This window comes from Anopheles coluzzii, chromosome 3 (genome assembly GCF_943734685.1).
Source record: "Anopheles coluzzii chromosome 3, AcolN3, whole genome shotgun sequence".
NCBI lineage: Eukaryota > Metazoa > Arthropoda > Insecta > Diptera > Culicidae > Anopheles > Anopheles coluzzii.
The window spans coordinates 32,373,206-32,398,834 of NC_064671.1; the positions used below are offsets into that span (position 1 = coordinate 32,373,206).

The window sequence follows — 25,629 nt, forward strand, 5'->3', positions numbered from 1 at the left end:
TCAATTAAAGGGAAAACGAGCGCGCATGCATTTCGCAGAATTCACTTCCATCCGATGATGAGACAGCGCTCGCGCTCGGATGCATTTACAATTTACGGGATCTTCATCTCCATGGGTGAAACAACCCCCTCCGAGAATCCTCACCCTCAAAAAGATGGAAGAAACAAGTATGATTCTTGACAGAAAAGGAACTGAAACTGATAAAGTGATATAATGTGGAAGGAAATTAATTTGGAATTTTAAATGTAATCTTCTTAGCAGATTGAGGAGCGTAAGGTGTGTATGTAATATTGTATTATTGTATGTAATATTTCTCTTGCCTCCTCAACCAAGTTCATGATTCGAATTTTTGATGTTGGATTATCTGATTTTAAGCCAACCAAGTGGTGTGGAACAAACAATTAAGACGCATACTTACGAAACGTTTCTGACCGGGTTGGCATTTGCCTGCTTGATCGATCGATGTCCTCCTCCCATCGGTGGGTGCCACACCGGATGAATGATCATCCCGTTTTGTAGCGAATAATGTACACTCATCTGTTCAACTGCAGTGGATTAGTGTACCCGCCCCCGGCTAGTGACTATCGTGCCGAAGAATCGAACGTCATCTATTTTGCCTGCCATCCGGGGGACCATCTCCACCCGAACGACCTTTTTCTCTTGCTCTACGGCGCTTAATCTGTAATCCCGATCCAAAACGACTTGAAAAGAGAGCGACACTTAAGTGCGTTAGGTGAGCAGTAAATCTCGCCTCCTTAATCGATTCAACACTGGTAGTCGGAGTTACGGAGTACCGTAGCCGTAGCCCGCCACATGTTAGGGTCGTCCGGTGTCTGGGGCATCTTAAATCTTCGCTCAAACGACACCGCCCGTTGTAGAACATCCTAAATGGAGAACGACTAGCTCTTTGCCTCAGATTGATCGCAATCTGATTTGCACCTTGAAAGCGGTCGGTGCTTTTAGGTGCGGAGGCAGCTCAGAAGTTATGGTCTACCCGGGGACCTGGGACCCGGGTGGGAAAATCCCCTCTGCAACACATCAAACATTAAACATTTATGCTACCTTTTGAGGCTAGCGTTTCATGGAAATAGACGACGAATGGACAACACCAGCAGCCGGTAGAGAACATCAGCAGGCAGGGAAGAGACCGTGGCACACGCCACATCTCCCTGTCGGATGAGATTTATTTATTCAAACTTTTAACATCCCAGGATCCTGTTGTTGTTGTTTTTTTGTTCCTCTTCCTTAACGAGAGCATCTGCGGGAGCACAGCTTTTGGGGAGTTTTCTATTTTCCTTTCATATTTCCTATTTGCCTTTTCCCTCGGTGGTTTGATTTTCCACCATTCGGAATCTGTTGGCGCACTGAATGTTATTTCTTATGCCACCATCATCGATTGTTTGCTACAATTTCCGATTGCAATGTGCACCGAAATGTACGGGGCAGCCACCCAAGAAACGGAAGATAATAACAAAACAACCCTAAAAAAACAACCTTTGCCACCATCGCCAGTGGATTCCGGGGCGTATCCTAAATAAAGAAATTCGGCTCGAAATGTAAACAAATGCGTTCCCTGTTGCTCACGGTACGACCTTCTTACGTCACACGGTGGGTTTCCGCTAGGCCTGTGTCTGTGTATTATGCCACTGTTGTGTGTGACTCGGAGTTCCGTGACCTTTTGGGAGTTTGAATGCTCGTTCAAATTGAAAATTAAATCAAAGCTAAAGAGAATAAAGAAACCAATGCGAGAGAGAGCCCACGCAACCACGGGCTGTCAGTCAAGCTGAGGACGCCCACGAATCGTCCGGCCATCAAGATGCTTATCGACGAATGCTGACGGACTCGTCAGTTCTTGAATTATGCTCCTTCTCCATCCTAAAGAAGGGAAGAAATTGGTGAAGGGTTCTGAGGGTTTTTTGTTGTTTTCCATTCCCTCCCAAACTCCCAAAAGGGCTTGCCAACGGTTGATGATGATGATATGTAACTAAACTTTTCAACGCCTGTGCCTGATGATGTTGTTGAAAGGTTTTGGACGGCACTGTAGTTTCCATTTCCGCTTCCGTTTCCGATGTCCGGGTCGGGAAAGAAGAAATGCTGACACTCGAAACTGGGGAAAACCCGCGATTGACCCGATGGAATTGAAATTAGGTTAGTGCGGTGTTCCCGACATGGCTGTGGATCGCTTTTTCTCGCCCGCTGGCACTTAGCTTAGCCCATTTCTGTTTCCCGCTCTCGAAATTCGGGGTGTGAATGACTGCTTTACGATAGTCAACATCCATCCGAATAGGGGCGAGGATATTTATGAAGGAAATGTGTTGCTAATTAGGTTATTTTTATGAATTCTTCTCCAACCAAACACTCGCTTCATTAGTAGCGTGTTGACCCGTTGGAGTGTCCCTTTTTTGTTTTGCACCGCATATTTCCACCAATGGATCCTGGTTGAACTGCAAATGGAACAAATTAGCCCGAAATGCGATTTCCCATTTCGATAATCAATTTTGTTCATTATTTTTCACCCTTCCAAGGATAAAGCACTCCGGAAAAAGGGTTCCTAGTTAATGAACGGGATCTTAAAATTCTACGAGAATGGATGGTTCATAAACATGCTAAAAGTTTCCACTAGAAACTCGTTCCATCATTATCCCAAGCATTTCCAAAGCGTTGGAGAACTTTTTCCGCCAAAACGCCTGGAGTTCCTGGGAAGAACCTCTGGCTCAATATTAGCTCCACGAAACTGTTGGTAAAATGTTCCGAGGCTATTGTTGTTCGAGTTCCACGAAGTTATCCCGTTAGCTGTGAAACAGAATAGATGGTAAAGCGACCGGAAATCCTGTAAACCAAATCAGAGTTGCAACGGGTTTCCAAAATATCTCCACTCCGGGTGCGAACGCTGTGTGGTCCGGAGTTGACGTCGATTACGGGTTCAGCTCCACTAATGAATGCATCAAATAACACCCAACACCGATTTCAGTACCGGTTGCGGGTTGCTCATTCATTATGCACGACAACAAATTTGAGCCACGTGACACGCGGGGGAATCGTTGATAATGCAACACGTCCAAAAGGTGCCGAAAGGGAGGTTCGAACTTTCCCTTCAGCTACCTTCAGACTTGTGGATTCATTTTTAAAGCACAAGCATAATTGAGGTGCGTGTTTAAATTCGCTTTGATTGAGCTTTATGCCATTCACTGTGGTGACAATGCTGCTTCAATATTTCAAGTGATCCGCAATTCCGCAGCACATAATAATAGTGCAGCGCTCATCGCGCGCTATGCACGGAAATCTGTGTAAATCCCGACAACGCACACCACCGTGTCTGACAGTTCGTCAAAGCGCAATTATCCATTTGTCATGCATCAACACCAGGAAAACACCAGACGACACCGAGGACCCTCTGGAAAACGGGTGCAACCGAGGTGCAACCGCCCCAGCTGACACAGCGGTCTTGTGACGAGAGACAAACTTCCCGGGTCTGGTCTGGTGGTTCCGAAACTGCACCACAACTGCTCTGCACAACAGAACGACTCCTTCTCTGTCTCTCTCTGACCAAATGCCTTTGAACCCTTTCGAACTCGAATGGAAAATAAACAAAGAAACAAAACGTGGAAAAACAAACCGTCTATAAATAACGTACCATTTTACTCGCGGAGTCCGCGACGGTGTCGTGATGCTACTACTGCCACAACAACACTGCTCTAGGTGCCCTGGCGTAGGACCGTATAGTAGACCACCGAAAGGTGCTGTGCTCTTACGGGCCACGACGGCCACGAGACAGTGGCGCTGGTCCAGTGAGGCGGACGATGGGGCGCCACTGTCTATCAGCAGCAAAGGGTTAATTTCGGGACTATTTTTATGCTCTTCTAAACAACCGCTGTAATGTACAAAAACCATGCCGTTCAACGACGCCAGTTTCGTTGGCGGACTATTTCGGGGTAGCACGGGAACTTAACATCATCACCGGTGGTTTGACAAATAAATCTATTATGCACAGGTGAAGGTGGCAATTTCTGGATTGGGGTGTTTGTTAGAGGCGAATGCGCCACACTAGAAACAAATCACCACCGGAAAATGGAAATTGATTCTTTGCCGTAGCATTCCACAATTCTTCCCCTGCTACTGAGGCGCTCCAATTCTTCCCTTTATTTTCCGTAAAGTGTACACTCAACGGCAATTGCATTAAGAGGTACAAAATGAAATGTTTATTTTGAAGTGATTTTAGCTCCAAAGGATCCATTCGGGGGAAAACGGAACACCTAGTCCCTAGTTTGTTTCCATTTTCACGTGGGAAAACCGCACCACAGTCGTATGATGGATTATGGCTCGACACGCGAATGCGGGCACCAGTTTTGCCGAAGGCATAATATTTTGACCACATCAATTTTCGGTCACCCATACACGCAAACACACACACACACACACACACGATGTGTGGCGGTGCTCGCATGCCTCGCAAATCTCTAATTTGCTTATTTGTTTGCGTTTGAAGTGTGTTGTATATACGCGTGAGACCGCACGGTGGCTTATGATGCGGCAGTGAAGTGTGTATTCTAGGGCAAACGGTAGCAATTAGCATCCCAGTGAGCTACAGTGTGGATGAAGCTTGTGTATGTATATGCTTGAAAGGAAAAGGTAAAAAGTGAATACCGACCCTCAGTTGCTTGAGCCTTTGCTCCCCACCAAAAGTGTGTTGGTTTTGCGGCCACTGCTCTAATTGTGAGTGATTATGAAATCAAAGGAACTGAAGGAAGCAAACTAATTCGCCCGATGTGCAGGTGATGGTGAAATGATTGATGAATGGGCGCACAGACACCAAGCCTAGGTCCGGTCGGCGGAAATGATTCTCGGCTTGAATTCGGGTGCGAATTGATTTACGAGATACCATCAACAAAGTCGTTTGACTTTGTTTCCAACTTACTGGGGCTGTGGCGCGTGTGTTGTAACGAGTGTGCTGCATAATGTTGGGCCGGTGTGTTAGTGGGCAGGGATCGAGCGACGATCTTTCCGTGACGAAAAATCTATCGCAGGTAAGAATGTAGATGGAACAAGTGCCAACAAGAGAGTAATATTTACTAACAGTCTGATTTTGTGAGGCGAATTGCCTACATTTAGGCGTTCAATAATTTAAATCGTTTCTTTCACGTGTCAGACCCTGATAACGCACAGAATTTATTTTATTTTTTTTATTTTATTTTTCTATTATTAACATTATACTATACCTGGTTTTGTTCTTTAAACGTAAATCAATAAGAATTTTGCTAGAACGCAGCCATAGTCTAAGATTCAGCTTCTCCTCCTGACGACATTAGCTAACACCCTTCGGCACACACGCGTACAGTAAGCTGGCAATTTAATTTCCTAAAATAACCCACCGAGACAGCCGCTCCAAACCATTTTGCTGACCTTAGTGTGCAACCGCTTAACCTGCCAGCTCTCGAAGTTGGCGACAGCTTCCCTTACACACACACACGCACGTACACAGACCGGAAGCGTAGTAGCTTAGGCGATGTGCAAAAACCACTCACTGACAGCCAGACTGAAAAGCAAAAACAAAAAAAGAAAGGTACGGCAAGGCACGATCGTTCGGTCGGAAAAGTTAATAGAGCACACACACACATGCACGTAATGAAGGGACGAAACTCCATCGGGTACGTGTGCCGCTTCGCCAAGTGGGATCGACTTTTGTGACGCGTATTTGACGCGTCGGCGCGGAGCTCCATTTTGGGGCTTGAGCAAAGGGTGGAAGGGATAAGATCAGGGATCCCATAAAGTTAGAAAACGACTCGGGAGGTAATTAATTATGTTGCAGTTTTTGTTCTTCCTCTTCTCTCGTTTGCTCTGTCTCTGTGTTCTGTTTTGTTTTTACCCGTTCCAGCTCGTCTTTTATCATACGCTTTAGAGATATGTTCGTAGCTGTAGCTCTACGATCAGCTTCAATTTTTAGCACTGGACTCTCGTTCTGAGCTGGAGTCATGTAAGCAAAACTTTTCGTTCAAAAATATTGTTCTTGTGATGAAAAAAATATGGTCGAATAGAATTGTACTACACGGCACTGGCGTTCATGTTGTTAGTAGTGTGTGTAGTGTTGTGAGGTTTTCATTCCAGTTTTATTTTTTGTGTTCGCTTACTTTGCGGCGTTAAGACACGCAAAAGGGCATAAAGTTACGAGTGCAAACTAGGAATAGAGCGGCGGCAAAAAGGTCAGAAAATGGGAGAGGAATAAAACATACACACACACACACACACGAACCATAACCATAAATAACTCGCGTTAGGATGTGTCTTACTTTAGCGTGCCCTTTCTGGAGTGGAAGCGCAGCAATGTGCGAACGCTAACTCCATCCAAACGGTGCCATTTTCCAGGAGCGGTTGTGGAAAACTGCTTTTGCGCTTCCCATACGTGGCTGGAGTTTTCACCTCCCCCATGGGGAGAGGGATTTTGCAACTCATTTTCAAGGGATGTTTAACGAGGTATCAAGTATGGTCACACTTTTAAGCACGTTTTTATATGACGACATTAAATTAATGCGTGCTCTTGAAAAGGCGAAAAAAAACCTAACGATGGTTGCCCTTGAGTGCGCCTCCCAGCGGGATGCTTTTTGAGTGTGGTCTACTGGGCTTGAAACGGTAATTTCGTTCACCAACAACCAATTCATCATGGTGGACACAGAAGGTAGAGCTAATTTCATTTTACAATGCATTACGCTACGCCATTTTTTTTCGGAGCGAAAGCATTAAAACGCTCCTCCTAAATTCACGCACAAAGGCAATTAGTTTTTGGCGAAAAAATGAAGGCCCTTCTGTTCCCTTGGCGTCATTCACAGCTGATTAATCCTAAACCATGCACACGCACAGCTCAACGGATCATTTCTTAGGCAGCGAAAAATCCCACAACACGATACAGCATAGCTCTCGCCTTTGTGTGCTTCAAGAAAAGTCCCCCGCAACAAGAAAAAAAGGTGGCGAAAATATGTTGAGCAGATAAAAAATAATCATCTCTCTAAAAAGACGCGCCTCTTCCGACCAGCCGGGCTGCCGGGCGTTGAAGCGGAAACAAAACCGACGCACGACGCGCGACTCGGAAAAAGATAAATTACCAACCGAAAAGAACATTATGAAGCTATGCTGCTGTCGCTGGCAGCACCTTACACTCCCTCTCCACACGGACTCAAGTGCGTAGCTGGTGTGGTGCGTAGCTGGGAAGAGAAAAATCAAGAGATTTTCCAAGCCGTGCGACATAATCGGTTCATGGCACGTGGTAAACCCGCGATCGGAGTTCTTCCAGCATCATCCGGAGGGGGGTTTCTTTTTTCATCAACTCTACATCATTTTCCCGTCTCAAAACTCCAAAGAAAGAGGGAAGGAAGCTACATACCATGATACGGCAGATGGATTTTAATTGGGAAAATGAAACATGCCGTGCCGATGTCTTGACGACTTAGTGCGCTCTGAAATGGGGGAAGACTTATGCTTCATTAGACAGTGAGGGAGGGGGGAATACAATTTTCCTCTCCATACCCGGTGCAATGTTGATTGCCCAACGATGAATCGTTGATTTGATTTAGCAGTTTATTTATTTTCTCACCCTGCGTGTCACTGCTGTTTTATCTGCCTCTGTAAGGTGCCGAAAGAACGCTTCATCTCAAGAACGGTGGGCTTTGAAGTTGGTTAATGAAGCTGATGCTTGGAGGTGCATATTTAAAGTCGAAAGTCACACAAACAGTGCCAGTAAGTGCGAAAATATTTTCCTTGATGGATCAAACGCCATCAAAGAAGCTTCCTTTGGCAGACTGTTAACACTCCAAACGATGGACCCCTGCCAAACAGCTGGCCTACATCACATCGTTAGCCTAATTTTGTTTGGAGTTTGGCCCGAGAAGTATCATCCAACTAGTGGCGCGCCATTTAGTGTGCTATTACTGCTTCATTTTCATGCCTCCCAAGAGTCTGAAGTGTAAACAGAGGCAGCACTTTTGGAGAGTGCATCTTGGAAGTGGAGCACACGACTGCAATCAAAGAGGAAGATCCCGTCCAATAAAACAAATAGCTTCCTTAGAGCAGTGCCAAATTGCTGTATGCTCACTTACGGGTTCGTTCGGGGATTAATGCCAGTCTGCAGTTTGTGGACCAAAAAGAGAAAAATAAAACTCTAGAGCTTGGTCTTTTTTTGTTACATTCCAAGAAACTGCTGACTCCTACTGAGCAATGCCATAAAGCCTGTCTTAAAGCAAGGCTGCAATTTTATCTCCCTCCCTCTGGACGTCGTTTTGTAGCCTTCTTCTACTCTTTCTTTGTGGATAAAGGACGCACCAGTAAGTTCGTAGCACAATTTTTGGGTGATTTAAAATTTATGGTCCAAAATTCCCTACTTTTATTGGACATCGTTAGTCTTTGTTTTGCGGAGCAAAAAAGTGGAAGCCTGGTTAAGAGCACGTGCCAAGAGCGAACTGCGGCACACTCTAACAAACTCGTCCTACGAACGTTCGGTTGCAAATGCTGCGCTTTTTGGTTGTACTGTAACATTACTCACATTGCTAACAGTTGTCAGAAATCATCGTACAGTGATGTCCACAGTCCGGCTACTAGAACGATGCCAAGCAGATGACTCACAATGTACGCATCGCAACACGTTAATATTGCATGAGGAAGGACGAAAGAGCATAACACCCCCAGGGCTACAAGGGACAGAGTCCAGTTTGTAAAGGACTGCTCCCCGATTTCTCCAAGGAATTTATGTTTCCATTTAGAGATCCTCCAATGCCATCCCAACCAATATCTGGACGAGTAGTGTCTTCTGCTGCTGCCATCGTGTCGTCCTGCAGTATTTGCTACGTGATTTTGTAGGTTCCAAGCGAAATTGGCTAGCCTATCCGGTCATCGGGCACATACGTCCTGATCATTGGGCACACACCACATGTTACTTCAGCTTCAGGTCCATCCAAACAAACGAATCATATCTTCGTCCAAGACGATACGATTGTCACTGGACGTAGAATAAATTTAATAATACTAATGTGCATCGTTACCTTTCACGGGCCGGCCGTACCCGGACGTCCGGTGTCCTCCACTAGGGACGTAATATTGATCCTTTCTTTCGGTTTCGCTCCAATGTCTCTCCCTTTCACACAGATCTACACCGACTGGGCCAACTACTATCTGGAGCGGGCAAAGTCGAAGAAGAAGGTGTCCGACCTGTCCGCCGACTGTCGCGATGGGCTGCTGCTGGCCGAGGTGATCGAAGCCGTCACCACCTTCAAAGTACCTGATTTGGTGAAGAAACCAAAAACTGCGCAACACATGGTGAGTACCCGTTTGCTACAGCTTTGTTGGGGATTTCAATTTCTAACGGAGACAAAGAGAAGAACAAATCCCAGCACTGGGAGATACACACTTTTTCTCGACATTCTTGAGATGTTTCATGCAAAACCCGAGCTTGTCGCATCGGATAAAAAACTATTCCCTTCTTTTCCCATTTCTAAGCAAGGAAGCAACCACTCTTGACGAAAGACGGAAAGAGCGATAAATCAATTACCGCCATTAATCATACTTATTAATAACAATCAGTTCACCATAAATCATCACCAACGACGATGGTGGTGGCGGGTCGATTCCCCAAGTGCGCGGTATGGCGCCGGGAAGGAATGGGCACTCGTCCATGGCAGGGTTTGAGTTTTCCGTTTTCCATTATGTCTGCTCTAGCTTACGCTGCGACTCACTCACTTAGTCCGATGACCGCATGCAAAAGAAACAATCCAATGCGAGAAGAAATGGGCGGCGGTGCATTACGTGCGCTATTTTATTCTATGAATAATTAATTGTTGCATGCGTTCGCTCGGTACATTGTGTTTATGATAAGCATAATGTTTGCGTACCGGAAAACGGGAATGAAAGATTTGTAGTCTTCGTGTTTTGTTTTGTTTTTGTTTGTTTATTTATTGCATCAAGACACACTAAATCTTTTAGGCATCCTGAGGAACTTATTGTGTTGGATTTTATGTTTTGCAGATATAAGTTTGATTCCAAATAGTTACATTCATATAGCTTTCATACTTTTTGAAAAAAACGCCTGAAGGTATGCAATTGGCTAGACAAATCAGTATCGTTAGGAGACTAAATTACCTTTAAAAATTGGCTGTGGCAATTTAAGCTCACTAAATCCATAAGCAGATTCCACTACTTCATTGCAATCATCCCTTTCCGTTTCACTCTCCCAGGTGAGTTTGATCCTTTTTTATTGTCGACCAAAATCAAGAACCTCCCTCTAGGGAACGCGTTGAAAGCATTTTAGCGCACTAAGTGTGCCACCGGCAAACCGACGGACATTCGATCGCACGGGCACGAACAAAGATGATGCCGGACCGAAGCGGTTGATGAAAAATTGCTCTATCATTGCACTTCGCTTTTCGAAAGAAGAATGACGCTCCCCGGGGGGGACGGTGGCGGCCAAGACTTTCTTTCTCGGAACCACCCTCGGGCGAGTAGGAGAGTAATCATCAATTTAATCAACGTTCTATCTAAATTGAAAATAATTCGCTCTAAAAGCAACTAGATGCGATTCGATTACCGCATGCTTGGCCGCTTTGTGGCTCTCGTGCTTGGGATCCAGCAGAGGCCGGCAGGGAATGCTTACGCATTCCACCAAGAACGTGGGCCAGCTTTCACGGTTTGGCAGTGGCCTTTTATCGGGTTATCATCGGTGGACTTTATCGGACGTTGGGCTCGCGGGCAGGCGTGCGGCTTGGTTATTTAATTGCCCCGGAGTTGGCTGTCCTGCTGCGCCTCTGAAAAGAACAGAGTGTACGCAGCGCGTTGTGTTGTTGTCTGCTCTGCGTAGCCTCACTGCGGGTGGGTTTAGTGTTCTTTCAGCGTTGTGCTCCTCGCGGTCGATGCGTTTGTGCGCCGATAAATGTTGTCGATGAAAGGCGTGCTGTGAAGCGCAAAGCGCCCACCTCAGCGCCCCGGTTACGATGAGATTGCATGTGAACGTTGTCAGGTTGCCAGGGTCCGGGGGAGCATTCTTGCATTTGCCGAACCATCTTACGCCTCGTCCCCATTGAACCACCACGCAATGAACCTAAATGCTGAACACGATATCGGGTAACAATTGAGCGCGCGCGCACGGTCCCTCAAAAGCCCTCTTTGGATCATGATTTATGGTGCATTCTCATTGGTCCTGTGCAGCACGCCGATTAAATCACAATTCTAACCCTGAGGATCGGGAGAATTGTGTTTCGATTCTTTCTCCCTCCCTCATCTCGCGAATGTAGAATGGTTGCAGTCGTAAAATCTGACACCATCGCTTACTCTTATCGAAGAGTGTCAGAATTGGTATCTCCGGTCACGTAAATGTTTGATTAAGCGAATGAATTTTGGGATGCTCTGGCGTGGGTCGGGCGGATGCGGGTTCCAATATTTAATCGAACACGCAGCTGTGTCCTGCCCCGAGGCCGGACCGATGTCGCCGTTACGTGCTCATTAGCATGATGGAAATGCAACACAGTTTCATTGTCCGCAGACGCAAGGCGTCATCGTTATCCGAACAAAGAGCGACATAATCCACGAAGCACTTGAAGCACGGTTCACTGTCACCGGTTCTTGGTGTCGCCTTGTGTTGGGTCGCGACTAGACGCCATAAATTCTCAATGGACATCCTCGCTTGCAGCGTAATTAAAAGTGAGTGAGCTCATTCATGCGAATCCAGGCTGCTTAGTGCTAAGAATAAAGCAAGCGAAATAGACGAACCTTAATTCTAGCTTAAAATGGAAAATCACCCGAAGTAACGAGCGAGAATGCACCAGTGTGAGCAATGCGCTCGTTGGACTCGTTGTGGGGGTGGACTTACACACTGATTGCGTCGGAAAACCCCTTGACGAAAAGGGGCAAAAGATTCCGACGGACGCATCGTGACTGGTGACGGTGAGCGATTCTGACGTTGATGATGATTTGACCGCACGCCAGAAAATCAAAACCCGTCTTCCCCGTAGGAGCATCTTGCGCTTGTGTTCCGTTTGCATCGAAATATTGCCCTGATTTACGACCAATCGTGAGCGGAATGTACAACACGACCGTACTCGCTCTCTACCTTGTTAGCGCTACTGTTTGGTGTTGGTTTACGACTTTGCTGGGTGTGAAGTTGAACGGTGCTGGCGATGGAGCGTGTTGCTTGCGCTCGAGAAACAATAAATTGAAGGTATGATAATGTAAGGCAAAGGGTGCAATATGTTATATTTTCCCAATCTGGAAAATTTATGTCATGAAGGTGTTCTTCGCGCGTGGAAAGGCATGCCTTTTTTCGGGTTGAACTTTGGATACGGAAGCGAAAAAAAAAGCCAGAGCTGCGGTGAATCTGAAAGATAGTTTGGAAATGTTTTTGTCGGTGTTGGAATGATGAAGAGTTAAACGATAAGTTACTTTAGAACGATTTTATAGAATGCACTTCATCCTCGAACTTATTTTAGCAAAAGCTTTTGCTCCAAAATCTGCTCGTCTTGAGAAAAACGCCTGAATGTATGCAATGTGTACAGCAAAAGGTCATTTTTAGGATTTTTTTGCCCGAACATGCTCTTTTCAACTCATATCTCTATCGTTTCCATTGGCTATAAAAAAGTTCTATATTTCTGGTGCCTAGAAACACAACATTTACTTCCCACCCCTTGCCCAGAATAACAACAGCTCGTAGTAAAATAAAAGTGAACACGCATTCCAGCAACCAGCGCTGCTTGCGTTTCCTTTCTCAATGTTTTTACTTATCGTTTCTACGGGGTTAACTTTGTTACGTGCCGACACCACCGCCATCAAATTTTGCTTCCGTGCGCGAAGATATTTAAATCAATAAATTCGGTGTTGCCTTTCGGCATTCTGGCTGGAGAACGTTTTCCCAAAAAAAAAACTAAAATCAAACGTGCCTTTATTTCCCTTTGTGTGCGCGAGGTGAAGGTGGCCCAACCTTCGCTTATGTTGCTGCGCTAGTTTCGGTCAACGTCGGCGCTGGCATGTAAACACATGCTAATGCTCGACACCAGATGTGTTCCGATTTTCCGTGAGAAACACTGTGGGCTGTGGGCGGCAGTGGAAGGTAAAAACGAGAAAAGTCTATTCTAGATTTCACTCGCTGGAACAGTCAGTTTGGAGGATCGTACCGTGTCGGCATGCTGTGTTCGGACAGTTGAGAGTCGAGCATCGCCACTGCGCACTCTATAAACTATTCCCGCACTGCATTACTGGCGAGTGCATTTACTGCTGCAGCGGCGGTGGCGGCGGCGAGTGGATTTGCTTACCTTTTGGGGATGCATTGCCACGTTTGGTAAGAGGATGAGCGATTTAATTAACTCCTGCCGTGGACGGGACGGGTGTTGGTTGATGGGAGAACGCGTAATTAGGTCAAATCGGACGTTACAGTAAATGATGATGACGCTGTTCTGTTCCGAGATTACCCTCTGCGTTGAGTGACTCGTACGCTTAGAGTGGAGCAGATGCACGCGTTGCATTTTCAGTTTATCTTGGGATTAAAAGATATGCGTAATATGTATTCTCGATCAATAGAAACTTGGATCAACTAGGGATAGAGCGTGAATGCTTTTAGTTCTGGTAGGTAGGAAAGCAGATACACTTTATTTAGTCAACTCAAACGCCGATCCGTATTCTGTAGCGCAAATATCTTCGAAATAGTTCCCGTATCATTGCGTAAATAGGTCAACAACAGCAGTAAATCAAGACGCCGTGTGCAATGGGAGCAATATGTTAGGCTCTTTATTTAATATTTGATAGGCAAAGCATTAGAACACATTAGAAAAGTTTCCGCTTTTGATGATTCACAGCACGTACGCTGTTACATACAGCCCCGCGATCAATCTTATCGCGCTGGCCTCGACTAGCGACTAGCTCTAAGCTTAGTAATTATTTGCCTGCACGATTGGTGCGTTTCGCGTTTCTGGTACGTGTATAATTGTGGTTTTTAGTGAGTGCTGTCGTGCCATGGTAGAGATGCGATTTATGAACTTGACAGTGGCACCAACGGGTGGCGTCATACGCCTAACGCTTCGATGCAAATCATAGCGTTCGCCATTTCGCTACGATTGTACTGTGGATAAATGTATTTTATTGGTGCTGTTAACACAACTCAACAGTATCGGACTGGATGTCGGTGTGCAGGGGCATGCATTCGTTTGCAGTTTGTGCACAGTGCAGCGTGATAGAGGTACGACCTTACGTTCTGACCTCCCACAGTGAGATAGAGTGAGGGAAGAAAGATTAATGATGATCAATTAAATAAACGCAATCCAGACCAGAAGTATTACGTACAGAGTGATAGCAAACCCAACATGTGCGCTATGGTCCACCGTTAGGCTATTTTCTAATTGCTGCTTTCCTGCCCGCTGTGAATTGTGTGTTTGTAGAATTTTTGGAATAGTTTGTTCTCGATAGCAATTCACCAGGCAGACAGACAGGCAGGCGGGTAATCTCTATTGTACTCGCGGGCATTATATTGTTTCGGTCATTGGCCGCGGTAGCGATGGGGTTTGTAGCTGACCTGGCCGATAGCACGCGCTCCCACACGGCGGTTCGGTGGTGCGGGTACGGTAAATTAGAGCCATCCGGTCTCCGGTGCGGACGGGGCGAGATGGATTAGCGTGACCGTTTCCGGCATCACACACACCCACACGGTGCCCCCGTTCGATGATGCCGGATTCGATGTTGAGGCGCGATCGTAAACCCCCTGAGCAAGCGATCTTTCCGCCAGCGGGTAGAACAAATGTTTTTTTAACGTTGCTTTGGTTGCTTTCGATGGAATGAAGCAGCGAAAAAACTCAATCCAAGCGCTATTGCTTTGATGGAATTCTTCTCATCTTGCCGGGTCTACGATTCGAACGATTCCAGCTGCCAAATGTGTGATACTATGCTACACCCCAGTCCAACTGATTGGGAAGGTTCGTGAATGGTTTTTGCGTTTGATGGTGGTCCGCATTTGCAAGCATTTGAATGAATGGTCGAAATTGTGTTTGTCGTGCAGAAAAAATACCACATTTCGATACAATGATAAACCGCTTAGAGCAATACGGAACAGTTTGCGCTCCGCAATACGGCAATACGGAACAGCTTGGGAAGTTGCGTGACTTTAGTTATTAAGCTGTCCGTTCTTGGGAATTTTGAGATGGACGGGGCTATTAGATGCTGCAAAAATGTAACCCGAAAGCAGAGCTCAACTATTCCAGAATCAAACGCTGCCAAAGTTCAAGGTCCTGTTAGACGAGCGGAGTGTTTGGGAGTATTTTGGAGTTGATTGGAGCTACTTCCAAGAAGTTAATGGATATTAAAGTCTGGTTTTGCGGCCAACACGGCTTGAGTAATGCCAAAGAGTAGTATCTGGAATTCAAAACTATTTGCAGGAAGCTGTAAAGATTGATAGCTAATTGAGTTTCTGTCGTCTGGCATGTTCTGAACAATTTATTCAACATGTATAAACCTACTACCTAAACCAAGACATATGCTTTATTATGACTCCACTAACAAGAACTCAAGCTCTACACGCAAGATGCTGTGTTTATAAATTTAGATAAATTACCTGTTATAAATTTAAAAAAACAGAAATTCCTCCCTGTCCCGGCACAAATTCCAGCTCGGGATCGCCCGGGTGTGCCCCATGTAGAACATGCGTGCAAGTGTGTGGTCACGCGCGATATCGAGGGCAATAATTCGTCGCCTCGTCGAAAGTGGCCAAGCAAATGAAGAGTGACAAACCCGCAGGTGGACATCATCGACGGGACATAAACGAACCACCCAGCTTCCCAGGCCTTTGCCCGACGACACGCTCTCTATAAATAGCCAATTTATGTTCGGTGGTCGATGAAATATACCGCCGTAAACCGCCGCCACGAGTTTGACCACCGCGGTCGTCGCACGGACGTGTGACAGCTGGCTGGGGCATACTTTTGACCGGGATAACCGTCAACTAAAGCCCCGAATATCCCAGAGGTTTCGTGACCGTGCGCTACGGGGCTTGTCGCTCGGCAATCACACGGCGGTCACAAGGCGCCACGCGAACGCGACGAAGACGACATTCATTAGTCAGTTGATTTATGGTGTTTCAATATTTAAACTGCAATCCACCACCGATCGGGCCCGTATCTCCTCTGCAGGGGAGGGCGTGTAAGGCAATTATGGTTTTGCATGACTTCAGTTTTCTTCAGTTCTTGAGTCACTGCTCTTGGTGCGCTCTCTCGGTCTCTCTCTCTCTCTAGCCAAAACAACCACTCAACCAGCACGGGACACACTTCTGAAGACCTCATTTTGCGACCTACTTTCGTACCCATCGATGCTGTCTCAACCATCAAAAGCCCCCACGATGCTTGGCCGACGTTGTGAAGAACGGTTCTGGATGTACGCTTCGATTCTCGCCGTTCACAGATTGTGGGCGGTTTGAAGGGTCGGCCATTCCTCCAGAAGATGCACTTCCGACCCGTGTGGATGAAGCAAGCGTTTACGGTAGCGGATAGAATTTCGCGCTCGCGCTGCTCCGTCGATTAGACAATGTGGAGTTCCGGAGTTGAGCGCGGGTACTTGAGCGCTCTTCGCTATAAATAGCACTTATGTAATAGCTTGTCCTATTTTTGCCAACCTCTTCCAGGTTCTGAGGTGGGTTCATGCTCTTCCGTTCTCAAACCTTGTTGCACTTTAAAGCGGCCATGCTTCAGATTGCATCTCAATCTCTTCTCCACGGTTGTGTGAGAAAAAAGAAGGAAGCACGGTTGTGTGAGGAATTAAGAAGGCGAGAAAATTTATGACAAAATGCTCTTAAGCACTACGCAGCGCCGACAGCTCCGGACGAAGCGGCTCCTTGCTCCTTTGTGATACTAAGCCCGCAGTTTTACCATCCTTGGCTGCACAAGTTAAGAACTATGCCCGGGTAGAGCACCCGGTATCGTTGACCGCAGCTACATCACAGATGCAATTTTAAAGCTGCCGCCAACCGGTAGCATAACCTTTTCTTCCCAATTAGTCGGTAAATAAAAGTGCCTTACAGCTCTCGCCCAGCAACGTTTCGGGCGAGACCTAACCCATCTCAGACCCAAGACTAAGCCCCGGTATCAACATTAGCGAGCGTTGCATAAATCATACTAAATGTTCTGAAACCATGACCGTCGCCACAACGGGGGACCAGCACACCCGAATGGTCGATGAAGATTTCAAATCTTGGGAGACGAAGGACCACTTTGATCCGCTCACTGTTGGGGAGTTTTTGGTGGGAATATATTACCACACAGTTGGCGGCCTGTGTCTGTTGAGCGGCGTTCTACAGTGGCGTCTTCAAAACGTCCCCTTCAAAACCACACACCGTTGAAGGTGGTTTTAATTTTTGAAATTTAATCGAGACAATAACCATCAACTGTGATGTTCCCTGGTTCGGAGGTGGAGCATGAATTTCCCGCGTTGTGTGAAGTGTCTCGTAAAATTACGAACGTTGTGACGTTGGCGAACGACATTCGGCGGTTGCTTCCTGCTGAAAAAGACACTGCACCTCAGGGCGCGTGTTGTTTTGCTTATTGGCAAAATATTATGACATTCGAATAGATAGCGCAGGGTGGCGCGATGGGAATTGGTGTAAAAGAAAGGTGGCAAAATGGGAAAAGTAGGTCGTGAATATTTACACGCGAGGACATTATTTTAATGTGTGGCGTATTGGAAGCAAGCAAATCGTTCCTTTTATTACAATTTTGAGTATCTCAGCTTTAATGGCAATTGTGTGTTGTCGTCTTTTAGATGAGGCATTTATGCAGGGAGTAATCAAAATGGTTTTGAGATCATTTTCTACCAACAATACACAGCATGCCCACATATTCGTCGGTTTATTGCCCAAACTACAAAATTGAAACACATATTATAAGGTATCGTCACATACATCTAGTTCTTTGAGGAAAAAACCCAGAATACATGAAACCTTACAATCAAAAATTAGATTTTTCCACTTCGCAAGATCACATAATAGGAAAATGAAATATTCGCTATTACCATATCCATCCTTTTCTCATGAAGCGATTCCTCGTGGTTTCAATATTTCTTATCTTTTTTCTCGAAACGGTCCTGAAAAACGTTCCCATGTTCCTGTGTATTTAAGGCCTGATATCCTATAGCGAAATGTTCTCTGTTTATTCACCAAAAAAAGGCATCGGCTCGGGTATGCAAACAGGAAGGCATACACAACTTTGAACAGAAAAACAATCTCTCCTAGAGCCATTTTGCTGGGAAGAATTCTCCACAAAGAGCCTATGCAACTTGCATTATTTGCGGTACCGGTCGATGTGTGCGGTGAGAGACCGTTTGCGGTTATGACTTCAGGATGTTTGACTTTCTGGCTTTATTTTTTTCGTTCCAGATCCTCTGTTTGGCTTTCTGTGCGCCAAAAGCAATCAAGAGTTGCGTTTCGTATTGCGTTTCAGCATTGATTGGCTCGGGTTTTTTTTAATTCTCACAGTGCGCCCGTTTCAAAGGTTTCTCACGAAAAAAGCATTGTGAAAATTGATAATCTTTGTTTAGGCGCCCGGGTCGATCGTTCTGGTGCTTTGAAGCAACGGCTAATGCTCTAACGTTATTACCACCATTAGAAGCTTCCTGCTAAACGCTTTGTTTGCCAAAGTTGCATTTCCGGTACAGTCCTTGCGTCTCATAGCCTTTCTTTAATGATTCCAAACACCCGTCCTAATCAACAAACGGGCGCACCTGTCCGAGCATGATCTAAGTGGGCCGGAAACTTGATGCCTAAACTGCTTCTTTGTTACTCTCGCAGGCGATTGAAATCAGCAAACGCAAGCAGACGTTTGCACGTATCTGGTGCTGCCTTCATGATGACACGCTAGATGACAACGATTCCGAGGCAGTCACAAATAAATGTCATACAGCTCGGCCCCGACGTTCGCCACGGGCAGTCGGTGTGCCCACCCGGGATATTCGATACGACCTCCGGCTATAGCTGTGGACTTACCTTGTCTCGAGGTACCTGTGTGGCAAATGGCAAGCGTGATGACAGCGGGTGTGTGTATGTGTGTACGATGTCAAAACAACCGTGTGCCTTTGCCCCGGGATGTGGAAATTCGATCCGGACCCTTTTTGGGAACGTAATTGAACCAAGACCACCTTGGCCGGGGAAAAACCATAATGATCAGGTTGCTGGGCAAATACACGGGCTTCGGCCTAGTTTTTTTTTGCAAGTAATAAAATTAAATCGAACGTCTGACAGGCGTTAAATACACTCTCTCACGAAAAACCCAGCGGATGCTAATGGCAAATGAAGAACACACTTCCAAAGCGGAACGAGGTTTGTGTGTGCGCACTGTGAAAAAAAAGGAACTATAACCTAAATAAACTTTCACATACAATTCCATTAGTGTCGTGATTAGCGCCGGAAGAAGCTATCAATGTTAGCAGTGTTCTGTGCCGACTAGAAACTAGTTGGTGCGTCCCATACCCGAGAACGGAACCAGCGCACCGAGACAATGATGCCCAAATTGGCGAACGGTAATGAAAGTTTAATTCCAGCTGCATTGGAACGCATGTGCGAGCAACAATAATAGAAAACCCATCGTTTTAACGGTACACACCTACCCCTCGCGCGTAGTTATGCTGATCAGGTGACCACCGATCGACCGAAAACGGTCCGAGTGGCCAACACGGTAGCTGTACTGGCTGTCACTAGCATGACACCGTTTTATGATTAATATGCAGTTATTTATCACTGTGCCCCTGACCCGAACTCACGGCACGCAAACCGGTGGGCTGCAAACCACGCGCTGATGAGCGACACAAAATCGATCGATCGATCGAACTGGTTTGGACAGGTTGATTTTATTGCGGGATGGAGAGTTTGGACACTGGTTGGGCGATCTTTGGCCCGCATCTTTTGTGTGTGCAGGGAAGGATTGAAAGTGATCGGGAGGTTGGTATGTATTAATTTCGGAAGGTTTTTGGGGAGTCAACACGCTGAGTGGGTTTTATTAGATCAATTGAGCCTTCAGGGTATTGTTGGGCGTGTAAATATCAGGATCTTTGTCATTACGACATCTTGAGATCAAGCCATAAATTACGATTTTCTATTTTGACTCCATGGCACAGTTGGAATGTAATTGGAGATGTAAACTCTAATATCTTTAAGGCTTAAAGACATCGCTATTCAAAGTGTTCATAGTTCTACGATGTCTTCTGGAATATGATTGGAGGATTTTAGATTGAAACACTAATTTTGACTCCATGGAACAGTTGGAATGTGATTGAAGGTGTGAACTCTCTCAGATCTTCAAGATCTTGTTGATATGCAAAGTGGTCGTGTTGTTACGAAATATTCAGAAATTTTATTAGAGATGCCAAAGCTCTACCGCTCTCAGCTCCTTTGGAATTCTTCAACATTGCAAAGTGTTTGCATTGTTGCACACGATCGTTTACGTGGGCCCATTAATCATAGCACCCCGGCTAAAGGTTGCAAGGTGTCAATTCGTGCAGCATAAAAACCAGTACTAACGAGGGAACAAATTCATAACGCCACAGTTGCCATTCTCATCCCCCAAAAGCCACGGGGGGTGCATAACAAACTTAAAAGAGCGGTTTATTACCGCAGCTACGCCTGAAGTAAAGTGATACGGGAGAAAGCATTTCGGTTGTCCAGGAGCACTGAAGGTAGGGAAGGTGAGGGAGTACAGACCCTCGAACAAGATCACGGCCCATTTGGCAGCCCCCAAGTGGCAGGTAACAGCATTAAAGCCAATCAATTACCAGCTCCTTCCACTCTCGGTGGACGAGGATGCAACCGAAACGATCGGTCAGTCAGATCGAGATCGAGACCGACAACTGCGAGGTGTGAATTATAAATCGAGCCCGAACCGATCAGTGCGCTGCCGACGAACGGGTTTTCCGTGCGGCTCGTGGCACAGCATGAACAGAGCGTGCATGAAAGCTTCGAGCCCCCCTCTCACCCATATGCTTGCATGCTGTGAATTTTATATACAAAAACGATGGGAAGCGAAGAAGTAAAATAAAACAACAGCTCCAAAACACTCCCGAAATAACGTCACGGAAGCTTGCTGTTTTTATTTTTCTCACTGTTGGGGTGTCGGCTGCATGGGAGTTGGCGGTGGTGGAGAGGAAATAATGTATATCTGGAGCAATGGATCACCTTACACGTGAGTTCACGTCACGCTTTGCAGTCAAAGTCGATTGACTCGGTTTGATGGAGAGATAAATATACGACCAGGAAAGGAGGGAACGGAAACAAACATGTATGTGTGTAAAGTCATATGAAGAGTACGATCGTGGCAGAGGGAAAGAGAGCGTTTGCGAGTGGAGGTAATGATGAAAAATGACGGACAGCAAGTCAAGGATCACCGGCAACAAGGCTGACGAGACCGGCTTAAGTCGGTTGCCGGCTGTTAAGCGGTGAGCGAACGGTCGGGCACTCACTCTCTTTAGGGCTCCGCGGCTCTTGTGGGCTCCTCGAGAGAGCGTCCAGCATCCGGCAAGAGAGAAGTGTTGATCTTGTTGTCGATCAACGAAAAAAAAATCGAATTTCGCTTGTTTTAAGATAATATTTATTTAAAAGATTTACTTAAATATTCGAAATCAGAAAATTTACTGAATAGAATTTGCACAAACTTACACTTAATTTTGAATTGACAACAACCTGTTGCTGAACATCTCACAAAAAAAGCGAGATGCTGTTCTCTTTTTGTTCTGGATTTTTGTTTCTCAAACTCTCACACGTTGAGCACTGGTTGGATCGATAACGAGAGAATTTTTTCTCCATTCTTCTCCACATATCCGATGCAGGGTTAGAGTGTCTATGCTCACCATGTTACTGGAGTTCCTATTCTTAAGTGTATGTCTCGTAATATATCTAGTATAGTTTTGACATCGGTTGGCATTTGGTCGAATATTTGTAATATTGCCGTTATTGTTATTGTCGAATATTGTACAATAAGAAAAGTACAACATATTATATAATTTTATAACAAGTTCTTTGTTTTATTATATATTTAAATGAATTGCTAGTTGTTGGTGGCAAAATTGAAGCTAAGCTAATGAAATATCATTTAATTCAGTAGTTGCGAATTAATTATCGATAAAATGAATATGACTATTATTCAGGTATTGTTAAGATATTGCGGGGAAAAGGGAACTGAAAATCATTTATCTAAAATTAAAAAATAAATGTATAATAATAATGTTTTCATCAATTTGTTCAATCCTTAATCATCCAAAAATTCTAGAATAATTATGAAAAATAAAACAAATCATCCATAACTAATATTGAGTGAAAAAACTTAGGGTACACTTCAATAATCTGAATATGAACGCCAAATGAAAATATTCAAGATGTATATAACATGATGAATTTGAACACTTTAAATTATTTTTTCTCCGACTCTACTCAAAAATGTCCCCTCTCTCATTATCAACGTTTTCATCGAGTAGTGAAACCCTGCCTAGAGATCCAACCGATACCATACCACGGGTCCAGCTGACAGCACAGTCAGTTCTCATTGAACCGCGCTACTCGAAAGGTGGACGCAGATCGCTTTCGGGTTCGCGACTAACTTTACGCGACCATTCCGTTGTCATTGTTTTGTAATCGCGGGCGGACGCTCGCCGAACCGGCTTGCCGCTGTGACTGTAAGTGATCGGGGTGTGGGGAAGTGATCTTATCGAAAGGCGCACGTGCACCCCTGCGCACGTTAATATCATAGATTTCCGTGTCATATGTCGGGGAGTGACGGGCGAGCGAAATCACTGTGACAAGTGTGAACCGAATGGTATCTTCCGGCCTGTCAAGCGAGGGGGAAAACCCACCCACGTGATTCTATTGTCTTTTGTGTGATCAAGTTGCGTCACGTGGAAAATCGATCACGCTTGCTGTGTGTGTGAGTGTGTAGAATTTGTTGAAGGGGAATTGTGTTTGGAAGCCATACAAGGCAGAGTCAGAGCCCTGCAAACGGTTGTAAGGGCAAATGTGATCTTAATTATGACGGTGCACGTTCACTCGTTCTGTAGTGCGAGCGGCTGAGAGTTCGGTGCGTTTAGGGCCAATTGCGTTCTACCGTGTCACTTTGTGTCGAAGATTTTTTCTTTCTACAAGTGTTTAAAGTGCGTTGCTGCGTCAGAGCTTTACGAGCTCGTAATAGCCGCTAAGTGTGTCGTCAAAATTATCGCCCAAGTGAAGAGTTGTTACGTTTTTCGTTCGCCTCAAGGCTAAAGAAGCGAGAGAGCAGTAACAAAAAGAAAAACTCTCGTAAAAAGATCTTGTTAACATCGGCATCTCCCAGAGGGAAAAACGATTCTCAAATCATAGATCAGCTGATTTATGACACGTTCCACTGATCGCTGACCATGCCACCCGAAACGGTACCTCCACGGAAGGTTCCATACAACAAAAAAAGCGAAAGATTTATCACCCAAACCATGTCCCCCCCCCCCATGTTCCGCTACTAGCGACCCGAGCTCTCCACTTTTCCTTTCCCCCCATTTGTTTTCCCAATTTCTTGCGGCGTGAAAACAAGTCTTCATCTCGGAAACGGAGCGGGTGGAAGCTGCGGCGTATGTATCGGCCGCTGCTCCAACGGGAACCTAACCCAAGGTCCATAAATCTCCCCCAGGACAGAGTGATCTTGTGCGCCTATGTGCTGTGACGCTATATGCTGCCTCTTGCTGGTGTCTTTTTACCCAAACCTCTCCCAGCCAAATAGTACAGCTGCACCAGGAAGACGACCTGCTGCTGCTGCTGCTGCTGGCGGGCAGCGGGATGGCAGTTGATCGATGTCGCTGTCGATTGCTGGGGGTTTTCTTTTCCAATCGCTTTCCGCCTATCTAATTGCCATTGCACGTTCCGCGGCGACAAGTTTTTCGACCGGAGTTTGCAAAGAGTTCGTTCACGCAATGCAGCAGCTTTCGGGAAGTTGTTGGTACAAAGCATTCGCTAAACACAAAACAACCACGCAAAACAAACCGCTAACAACGATGTCATTTCGTAATCAGAACTCACGGTTATGCAAATCTTGATGGAGATTTATGGCTTTAGCCGGTTTAGAGGTTTTTTTTTCGCTATTACGGGTCACAATCAGTACTAATGAGCTCATGTGCTTTTAGGTTGTATTTTTTGTTTTTTGTTTTTGGAGAAAAACTATTATTGTTTACCTTCTTGTTTTAGAATAGCCAACCTTCATCCTTCTTTTTGTAATCCATTTGCTTTCAATTTTTTTTTTTCGCGGCTATGCCTTTTGGATTTGGGGACGCATTAGAAAAAAATGCGTGCTCTGTGTGTATAATGTATTGGCAGGGATTTTGGCGACAATTTTAAATTCCAAATCTCTGTTTTTTTTTAGAGAGAAATATGAGTATGATTGATTCCTCTAAGGATTGAATGCACAAAAAACACCCCAAAAAATGGCCAGCGCTTATGACAGGCTTCGGGTACGTGTGTGATTTATGTTCAGCTCGATCGGTTTGGAATATTAATTAGCGAGCCACGGTATTTTTGGATGGAAGATTTTTGGCACAGATTAACACACGGTAGGACCAGGCTAGAGAGGTATCACACGTTAATGTTTGATGTTTTCATTTCTATTGGAGCAAAGTGTTGGAATAACATCATTGCTAGGCATGTGGAGAAGACTTGCTCTTCATGATTTATGTAGAGATTCTTCCCTTTTCTGTATAGACTTTTGGTGAAACCTTCTTTTGTGTTAAGTTCTCTCAGACACTTAACTGTAGAATTGAGTCATTCAAATGATCTTGGAATAAAGATATTTGAAATTACCTTTTGGTGACCCTCTTTAATGACATTTTGTGCTATTAACTCAATTCGCTTGCAAAGGATTTCACGTTTTCAATATCTTTCAATATAGGATCGCACCTTGAGGGTCGTGCGATCATAAAAACTATACTTAAAATTGGCAGTTGCATCAATTTAATGCATCCCTCCTTCTCGCCCTGGATCCATTTGCTGGACGGAAGTGCGCGCGCGGCCTGACCCGATTACTTGATTGTTTGCGCATTAAACTTGAAAAACTTGATCAGCTTTTATGACACCGGGCCAATGTGCGAATGATTACAATTCCATCCACAAACGCACAACGTTCACAATCAGCTGCCGGCCGGTTATTTCCAGGCCTTTCTTTAGTGTGCGCCCAACTTGTCGCGAGTGGTTGAGATCGTAAAAAAGCAAGCATAAGCTTGAAGTCTTGTTTTACCGCTTCTTTACTACATTCTCACGGTAAATGCGGACGCGAGTGCAAAAAAAAACGCTCTTTCCGACTACTGATGTGTCTGAATACGTCTACTCAGACACACACACACACAGAGCCAGACAGACTGGTCATAAAATAATCTGCACAAACTGCAACCGGTGGTAATCTGTGCCCGAGAGCGCTTTTGGTTTTAGGTTTGTTGGAGCAATTTCTCGCGTCAATGAAAACCCTTTCCAGCCCTCCACACACACACAAACACACATACATTTATTTATTACGGCAACGTTTTACAAGCGCCATTGCATGAAGCAGTATGCAAAAAAGGGCAATAAGTGGGTCCATTTAATGGCCAAGGTCACTATGACGTCCGAAAGCCCAACTCCACGCGCTGGAGCTGCTTGCAGCAGACACG

At 45.4% G+C, this 25,629-nt stretch overlaps 1 protein-coding gene across 7 annotated transcripts in view; it reads left to right on the plus strand.

Moving 5' to 3' along the window:
- LOC120957068 (protein sickie) overlaps positions 1-25,629 on the plus strand; it is a 303,567-nt gene that overhangs the window by 114,142 nt on the left and 163,796 nt on the right. For 6 of the 7 annotated variants that reach the window (XM_040379025.2, XM_049610522.1, XM_040379019.2 and 3 more), the window contains one exon: positions 9,127-9,297. In XM_040379025.2, the coding sequence (XP_040234959.2) occupies positions 9,127-9,297 (171 nt within the window). Of the gene's footprint in view, positions 1-4,486; positions 5,025-9,126; positions 9,298-25,629 lie in introns of all 7 variants that reach the window. The other variant, XM_049610521.1, reaches the window with a different exon arrangement.